Source organism: Hydra viridissima, unplaced genomic scaffold, assembly GCF_058129835.1.
Source record: "Hydra viridissima isolate aposymbiotic clone 2 unplaced genomic scaffold, HvirCarnegie_v1 scaffold_2, whole genome shotgun sequence".
Classification (NCBI taxonomy): domain Eukaryota; kingdom Metazoa; phylum Cnidaria; class Hydrozoa; order Anthoathecata; family Hydridae; genus Hydra; species Hydra viridissima.
In genome coordinates, this window is record NW_028324301.1 from 27,403,540 (window position 1) to 27,413,244 (window position 9,705).

The 9,705-nt window shown below is 34.3% G+C and overlaps 1 protein-coding gene across 1 annotated transcript; it reads left to right on the top strand.

The window, feature by feature from the left end:
* Nucleotides 1-391: 391 nt before the first annotated feature.
* Nucleotides 392-4,615, top strand: LOC149892708 (uncharacterized). The gene is made up of 4 exons (XM_090080124.1): nt 392-3,476; nt 3,710-3,775; nt 4,035-4,091; nt 4,250-4,615. Exons 1-4 carry the CDS (start codon nt 686-688, stop codon nt 4,567-4,569), a joined length of 3,234 nt encoding a protein of 1,077 aa, XP_089936250.1. The 5' UTR covers nt 392-685; the 3' UTR covers nt 4,570-4,615.
* The last annotated feature ends 5,090 nt before the right edge of the window (nt 4,616-9,705 follow it).

The window sequence follows — 9,705 nt, forward strand, 5'->3', positions numbered from 1 at the left end:
TTACTGTTCACCCAATTTGCTTGTTTTGTTTTTTTATTTGTTTTTTTGTTTGTTTTTGTTTTGCTTGTTTTTTTTTATCAATACCCTCTGAGTCAGTGATGCTGTTGCTGTTGTTGTTGTTGTTGTTATAGTTGCAATGAGTGTTTGTTAATGTTCCCCCACTTGGCTTGTACTTTTGTTTTCTTTTTTGTTATGTCAACACTCTCTGAGTCAGTGATGCTGATGCTGTTGTTATTATGCTTGCAATGAGAGTTGTTACTGTTGTAGTTATGTCTGTCATTTGTCCTTGTTAGCAAGTTCTATTTGCCCTCTCTTGCCTTTTTTCAACACAGTTTCTTTCTTTGAGTCATATGGTTGCGAGATCCTCTCAAACTCCATCTCTTTATTTATTTGTTTCTTTTTTTTTTTTTTTTTTCTCATTCTCCTTCTCATAATAGCAATCACTGCTGCCACCATGCATGTAATGCTAGTTGCTCTCATTCTTTTTCATTTGCTAGTGGAAACTTTGTTTCTTCTTGTTGCTCTCTTTTCTTTCTTTTTTCTCTTTTGCAGAGGATTCGAAAAAACACAGCTCTTCCCTGCAGTTGTAAACATTCCAGGATTCCAGGATGCAGGCAGAAGAAAAACACTCTCACTAACTGTCTTCTTTTTTTTAGCATAAACAGTTGCAAACAAACACCTGAACATGTCTTCTTCACAAGAAAACAACACTGTTGTTGCCCCTTCTCCGAACTCTAAAGCGAAAAAAAAGAAAAGAAGGCAGTCACAAGAACAGAGAGACTTAAAGCTCAAAAACAAAGTCAGGGCCGCATTAGTTGCAGCGTGTGGCTCCGTAAACAGGGTTGTACCTTTCTATGGTACCAAGAAGAGGTACGCTGTTAGCTGTCCGATGCCTTTGTGCAAACATTCCTCCACAAGCATTAAAAGACACTTGACTAAAAAAGATCATTCTTGGACTTTGGATGAAGCTTCCATCTTTTACTCTGCAATGGTCAGGAAGTTTCAGCATGCTCGTCTCGAACGCAAGTCCGGCTGTCCAAAACCTTACCCCTGTTTGCAATGTTGGAAGTATTACGACCGACTGGACATACACTTGAAAGAGACTCATTTCTACGATTCCAAGACGATCAAACAAAAGATTGCAGAGGCAAAGCGATACGACAACGACAAGCTCTATGTCCCTCAATTTATTCGACCTGCCTTCTTTGGTATTAAGCCAGTAGCTGAACAAGCGTCTGCATCAGGCTCTGCATCCTCTGCTCCTGGGCCTTCCTCCTCTTTTTCTTCTCCGGTTCTTTCCTCTGATCCTCTTTTAAGCTTGCCCTCATCAGTTGCTGGTTCGTCCGAGGCTCCTTCTGCAAACCACTGCACCTCTGTAGAAAACAAAGAGCTGAACACCGAATCCGTCCTAGACTCTGATTTTAATTCCTTAAAGCACTTGGTTTCCAACTCCTCCGTCTTGACAGAAGATAAGAGACTCTTGTTTCAGCTGGACAAAGATGCTTTTCACTTTTATTACCAGTCAGCAGATGAGCTCTTCAGAGATTTTGAAAAGTGGCTTGTGGTAGCCAACAACAACACTTTGTCACAAGCAAAGATCTACAAAAATGCAGTTGTTGAAATATTGACATGTTGTGACAGCACGCTGACGCTGCACCCGAACGCTCTCACCAATTCCAACGTTTTGGAGGATAGATACTTTTCCATGCACTTTAAAAACATTCAGCTCAATTCCAAGCTGAGTGAACTTGACCAAACAAAAGCCATGTCTTGTCACACGTTGTACAACCGCCTTGTCTACCTTTGTCTCCTGTTTCGTTTCAGTGAAGCCAGGAATGTCTATTTCGGACTTTCTCATGAGGCCATCCGACGTTTGCGCTGCAAGGTGGAGGAGTTACAAAAAGTGCTGAGGCCCTTTCGTTCTTTGAGGAGGAGCCTTGTGAAAAGCAAAAAATGCATCAACATCATCAATGTCAGTTTGCTGAACGAATATGGCAAGTCTGCATACGTAAGACAGTTAGTGGAATCGATTAGAAAGCCGTCTCTTACACCGACTAGAGACAATGCTGTGTCTCTACGAAACCATCTTCTGCTCTCTGTCACTGTAATTAACAGTTTAAGAAAATCTAACATTGCTCTTTTAAACATTAGAGACTACATGGCTGCTGAGAAGAGTGAGTGTGGATATTGCATTGTGCAAGAGCGCTACAAAACAGCATACAAGTACGGAGCCAAAAACATTCTAGTGCCGAACGACTTGAAAGTGTTGATCGATATTTATTTGCTGAGATACAGAGACCTTCTTGTCAACGACTCTCACTACATGGCTGCAGACACCAAGACTGTTTTGGAGTTGAGCGACTGCTACAGGCCCCTTTTTCCATCGATGAGACCCAACAAAGACGAATGTGTGACACTCGGTGCAACTAGAGTGCCTGTTTACCAGATGGGTTCCTCTGCTATCTCCTCTTGCCTGACGTCCTGCTTCAGAAAAAGCCAAGTAAACATTCCCATGAAGCGTCTTACTCCCACTTGCATTCGCGGTTCGATAGCCACTTACTTTGCCAACAACAGCAAAGAAGATCGCGAGCGGTTTGCTACACTCTACATGAAGCACAGCAGGAACACAATGGATAGCTTTTATGTGTCCCAGTGGAACGCTGCAGAGGAGTTGCGCTTTGCCCTGGGCATCGGACAGTCCTTCGGAGTCATAGAGTCTTTGACTGTTGAAAAGTCTGAGAGACCACCAAAGAAGGAGAAGGATGTGATGGACTGGCTCCAAACTAATGCAGAGGAGTACGGTTTTCATGAGGTTGAGGACATCTTTGAGGAAGATTTAGACTCCGGTTCTGACTCTGAAGAATGTGCTGCTACTTTCAGCTGTACCACAGTGGTTCCGTTTTCTCCAGCTGTAGAAAACAATGTTCCTTTAGAGGATAGCAACGACCATGCCGTAGATTTCTTGTGTGAACCTACCTCAACTCCTGTTTCGTCTGTTCCATCTGAACAAACAATCGCTGGTCCAGTTCTTGAACTATCCCCTGCTCTTGCACAACTAGTTCCTAACGAACAAGCTGTTTGTATGGATGTAGATCAGACTCTAGCTGTTCCTGTTGGCACAGCTTGTTCTCCTCTTGCATTAACATTATTTCCTGATGAACCGGATTTTATTGAACACCATGCAAAACTTTCTCCAGTTTACTTTAATGAGCAAGTGGTTGCCAAACCTGTTTCTGCTTCTCCTTCTCAGCAAGTCGCTTTCTGTCCTTCAAAAGAGGTCTTTTCTGTTCCTCTGACTCCTAGCCTTGTTGCTTTTCAGCAAACATTGGCCAAACCCAGTTTGTTTCTTTCATCTGATCCAGTTTCAGCTGTTCCTGTCCAACAGGCTGGTACTGTTCTTGCAAAGCAGCTCTCACCTTATGCTGTTCAATCTGTTGGTAGCCTATTTAGCCAAAGTCTTGCCTCTACATCCAGAGGTAAATTCTTTTTGATTTTTGATTTTTGATTTTTATGCAAATCTCAACACGCTTTCAAAAAATGAAAATGCCCAAATCAACTCCTTGCCCTATTGTTATTGTTAGAGCTGTAAAAAAAACAAAACAAAACAAAAAAACAACACAGAAGTGTGTATGTATTTGTTGCAGGACTAATTCTGTGATTGCTTAAATGTTTATACAAGTGAATGATACTAAAACTGATTATGTTTTAGAAGTAAAAGATCCAAGAAGAAAAAAAATCAAGTTGGAAATGCCATCTTTCACTCAAGAACTCATCGGTAATGTAAAACCTAATTTATACAAAGATATATAAACACAAACCTCTTCTTGCACAATTTCAGATGGTTAACTGTTAACAAAAACTAGCCATCATTGCTAAGTGCACTTTTAGAAAGTTGTGTCTACCCGATTTCTAATGATGAAGTTAGAAACATCACCGTTAGAAATCATGCACAGCTTGTTATCATCTCTAACACTTAGAAACTGTTGATGGTTTTTATGAATTAGAAAAATGAACATGGTTTTATTTTATTTCAGGATCAACTCAGCCAAGAACAAAGGAAAACAAAGCAGAAGTTAGCCAATGCCATTTAGGTAATCTTTCAAAAACCAGTTATTGCTATCAGTGCAAACAATAAGGTCAACAAAAAAAAAATAAATAAAAAAACAGAATAAATCTTGTCTTACTTCAGAACCAAATGAATATTTGATTTAATCACTTTGTGTTATGACTTGAGTTTGTAAAATTTTAGATGAAATAGTTGAAGAGCTGAATGCTTGCCCTGGCCACAACGAATGGTTCAACACCAGAAGTTTTCCACGATGTGCAGCTTTGGTGTTGGCATACATCTTGCAAGACGTGTTTACAGATGTAAGCTCAAGTTGCTCGTACAAAGATTACCTTGGCATCTTGGCAAATCATAGCAGTGACAAGCTCATTCATGTCTTGCAAAAGTACTCCTACCAAAGCCATATTAAAGACAAAATTAAAAACATGAAGCTAAAAATTCAAAAAGAGGGTAGTTTAGAAAAGTTTGTTCAATATGGCAATATCGTGAAACCATTTATGTAGTTTAGATAAGTTTGTTCAGTTTGGCAATAAAGATGGGCCTTTTGTGTAGTTTGTTTTATCTATGCTTTTGCAAATATTTTTATCTGTTTCGCTAAAGACATAATAAACAAGAAGTTCTGTTAAACTGTTCTCACATTTCTTATTTAAAGATAGTTCAAACTTTTTTTTATCTTTAAAAAAAAAAAAAAGAAGTCGTTTTGTTATTCTGTGAAAACTTTTAATAGAGTTGCATTTAGAATTACTTCTGATGTTTTTAAGAGTTTGTTAAAAAGCAAAATAATATTTCCTGTGATGTTAAACTGCATAAGTGAAATTTAAAAAAGGAAAACTGCTCCAACCATTTTTCGGAAAAAGAAATCAAAAAGTTCCTTATTTTAAAAGATCTAGACATCCATTTCTTCTTCAGCAAAATAGCGAGGCTTTTTTATGAACTCTTACTCTCTATTTTTTCATATCTTTACACAAAGGATTTTGTTTAGATCAATGTAAACATACATAGAAGTATATTATGTTTTTTTTTTTTTTTTTGTTTTTATGCAGTCTAACTTTTGTTTCACTTCTATTTTATTTTACGTTTATCTTGTATTTTATCATGCCTTATTGGTTTTTGCGTTTTGTGATGTCAAGCTGCGTAAGCTAAACTTAAAAGGGGAAAACTACGCTAACTTTTCTTTGAAAAAATATTCAAGAAGTACCTTAAACGAAAGAGAAAGCACACGAATCTTGCCATCCAATTCTTCTTCTGCAAAGTAGCGAGGCTTTTTATGTACTTTTGCTCTCTAATTTATCTCTATTTACGCAAAGGGTTTTATTTCAATGTAAACACGTATAAAAGAATACTTTGTTAAAAATAATGTTAAAGGAGTTGCGTAAAAAAAAACGTCTGAATAAAGTTTCTTTACAAAAAAACAACTAAGAAACAAGCGCGCCTAAGAAAACCAGATCGCGATTCACTAAGTCAAAAAACGAAAGAAACAAAGTTTAAAAGGTCTTTCTAGACAACAAATTCTATTTTTGGCAATGCAGTTTTTGTATTTATGCAACCTAACTTTTGTTTGACTTCTATTTTATTTTACGTTTACCTTGTATTTTATCTTGCCTTTTTGTGTTTTGTGATGTCAAGCTACATAATCTAAACTTAAAAGAAGGAAACTAGGCTAACTTTTCTAGTAGAATATTATGTTGTTGGTTTTGTATGCAGCCTAACTTTAGTTTCATCTATATTTTATTTTGCGTTTATATCTTATATTTTATCTTGTCTTTTTGAGTTTTGTATTTTGTGATGTCAAGCTACATAATTTAAACTTAAAAGAAGAAAACTAGGCTAACTTTTCTTTGAAAAATTGTTCAAAAACTACCTTACACCGATAGAGATAGCTCACGAATTTAAAAAGTTGCATCTATTCATCTTCTTCTTCAGCAAAGTAAAGCTTTTTATGCACTTTTACTCTCTAACTTACCTATATTTGCGTAAAGGATTTTATTTAATTCAATTTAAACATAACTAGTAGAATATTATGTTGTTGGTTTTGTATGCAGCCTAACTTTAGTTTCATCTATATTTTATTTTGCGTTTATCTTATATTTTATCTTGTCTTTTTGAGTTTTATATTTTGTGATGTCAAGCTACATAAGCTAAACTTTAAAGAGGAAATTTACGCTAACCTGTCTTTGAAAAACTATTCAAAAACTACCTTTAACAAAGTAGCGAGGCTTTTTATGCGCTTTTACTCTCTAACATACCTATTTTTGCGCAAAGGATTTTATTTAATTCAATTTAAACATGCCTAGTAGATTATTATGTTGTTGGTTTTTTATGCAGCCTAACTTTAGCTACATCTATTTTTCATTTTACGTTTGTCTTATATTTTATTTTATCTTTTTGTGTTCTGTGATGTCAAGCTACATAAGCTAATGTTAAAAGAGGAAAGCTGCGCTAACCTTTCTTTGAAAAACTATTCGAAATCTATTTTTGAGATAATCTAGATTTAAAAGAGGAACACTACGCTAATTTTGCTTTGAAAAAACTCTCGAAAACTAACTTATTCGATAGAGATAGCACACAAATTTAAAAAATTGTATCTACTCATCCACTTCTTCTACAGCAAAGTACTGAGGCTTTTTATGCACTTTTATTCTCTAACATACCTATATTTGCGCAAAGGATTTTATTTAACTCAATGTAAACATACATAGAAGAGTATTGTTACCCGTTTGTTTTATGCAGCCTAACTTTAGTTTCATCTATACATTATATTGCGTTTACCTTATATTTTATCTTGCCTTTGTTAGTTTTGTGTTTTGTTATGTCAAGCTTCATAATCTAATCTTAAAAGGGGAAAACTGCGCTAACTTTTCTTTGAAAAAGTACTCAAAAAGGACCTAAATCGATATAGATAGCTCACAATTTTAAAAAGTTGCATATAGTCATCTTCTTCTTCAGCAAAGTATCGAGGCTTTTTATGGATTTTTACTCTAACTTTCCTATATTTGCGCAAAGGACATTATTTAATTCAACTTAAACATGCCTAGTAGATTATTATGTTGTTGGTTTTTTATGCAGTCTAAACTTTGTTACATCTATATTTTACGATTAACTTATATTTTATCTTGCCTTTTTGAGCTTTGTGTTCTGTGATGTCAAGCTACATAGTCTAAACATAAAAGAGGAAAACTACGCTAAACTTGCTTTGAAAAACTATTCAAAAACTACCTTTAACAAAGTAGCGAGGCTTTTCATGCACTTTTACTCTCTAACATACCTACATTTGCGCAAAGGATTTTATTTAATTCAATTTAAACATGCCTAGTAGATTATTATGTTGTTGGTTTTTTATGCAGCCTAACTTTAGTTTCATCTATATTATGTTTTAGGTTTATCATATATTTTATCTTTTCTTTTTGAGTTTTGAGTTTTGTGATGCCAAGCAACTTAAGCTAAACTTAAAAGTGGAATGCTACGCTAACCTTTCTTTGAAAATCTATTCATAAACTACCCTAGACAAAAGCTAGATTTAAAAGAGGAAAACTACACTATTTTTACTTTGAAAAAACTTTCGAAAACTACCTTAATCGATAGAGATAGCACACGATTTTAAAAAATTGCATATAGTCATCCACTACTTCTGCAGCAAAGTAGCGAGGCTCTTTATGCACTTTTTCTCACTAGTTTGCTTATATTTACGCAAAGGAATTCATTTAATTCAATCCAAACATATATAGAAGATTATTATGTTACGATTTTTTTTTTCTTTTATGCAGCCTAACATTTATTTCACCTACATTTTATTTTACGATTAACTTTTATATTACCTTTCCTTTTAGTGTTTTGTGTTTTGTGATGTCAAGCTACATAAGCCAAACTTTAAAGAGGAAAACTACGCTAAGCTTTCTTTGAAAAACTATTCAAAAACTACCTTAAACAAAGTAGCGAGGCTTTTTATGCACTTTTACTCTCTAACATACCTACATTTGTGCATAGGGTTTTATTAGATTCTAGTAGGTTATTACGTTGTTGTTTTTTTATGCAGTCTAACTTTAGCTTCATCTATATTTTATTTTACGTTTATCTTATATTTTATTTTGTCTTTTTGAATTTTGTGTTTTGTGATGTCAAGCTACATAAGCTAAACTTAAAAGAGGAAAGCTACGCTAACCTTTCTTTGAAAAGCTGTTCAAAAACTACCTTAGACATAATCTAGATTTAAAAGAGAAAGACTACGCTATTTTTGCTTTGAAAAATCTTTCGAAAACTACCTTAATCGATAGAGATAGCACAGGATTTTAAAAAGTTGTATCTAGTCATCCACTTCTTTCACAGCAAAGTAGCGAGGCTTTCTATGCGCTTTTACTCTCTAACATACCTATTTTTGCGCAAAGGATTTTATTTAATTCAATTTAAACATGCCTAGTAGATTATTATGTTGTTGGTTTTTTATGCTGCCTAACTTTAGCTACATCTATTTTTCATTTTACGTTTGTCTTATATTTTATTTTATCTTTTTGTGTTCTGTGATGTCAAGCTACATAAGCTAATGTTAAAAGAGGAAAGCTGCGCTAACCTTTCTTTGAAAAACTATTCGAAATCTATTTTTGAGATAATCTAGATTTAAAAGAGGAACACTACGCTAATTTTGCTTTGAAAAAACTCTCGAAAACTACCTTATTCAATAGAGATAGCACACAAATTTAAAAAATTGTATCTACTCATCCACTTCTTCTTTTTATGGATTTTTACTCTCTTATTTACCCAAATTTGCGCAAAGGACTTTACTTAATTCAACTTAAACATGTCTAGTAGATTATTAAGTTGTTTGTTTTTTATGCAGCCTAACTTTAGTTTCATTTATATTTTATTTTACGTTTATCTGATACTTTATCTTGTCTTTTTGTGTGTTGTTTTGTCAAGCTACATAAGCTAAACTTAAAAGTGGAAAAGTACGCTAACCTTTCTTTGAAAATCTATTCAAAAACTGCCTTAGACATAAGCTAGATTTAAAAGAGGAAGACTACGCTATTTATGCTTTTAAAAAACTTTCGAAAAATACCTTAATCCATTGAGGTAGTGCACGAATTTACAAAGTTGTATCTAGTCATCCACTTCTTCTATAGCAAAGTAGCGAGGCTTTTTATGCACTTTTGCGTTCTAATTTATCTCTGTTTACGCATATGGTTTTTGTTTATTTCTATGTAATGATATACAAAAGAGTATTTTGTTAAAGATTATGCTGCAGGAGCTGCGTAAAAAAACTCTGGCGACCTTTCCTTAAGAAAAAAGCAACTGAAAGACATGTGCGCCTTAGAAAATTCAAATCGCGATTCACCAAATTAAAAGACGAAAAGAACGAACTTTAAAAGCTCTCACTAGACATTTGTGTTTATGATAGGCAATGCAGTTTTTGATTTTATGCAGCCTAACATTTGTTTCATCTATATCTTATTTTACGTTTATCTTATACTTTATCTTGCCTTTTTGAGTTTAGTATTTTGTGATGTCATGCTAAATAAACTATACTTTGCTAATTTTTATTTGAAAAAATATTCAAAAACTACCTGAATTATAAGCTAGATCTAAAGGAGGAAAACTACGCTAACTTTTCTTTAAAAAAAATATTTAAAAACTACCTTAAACATAAG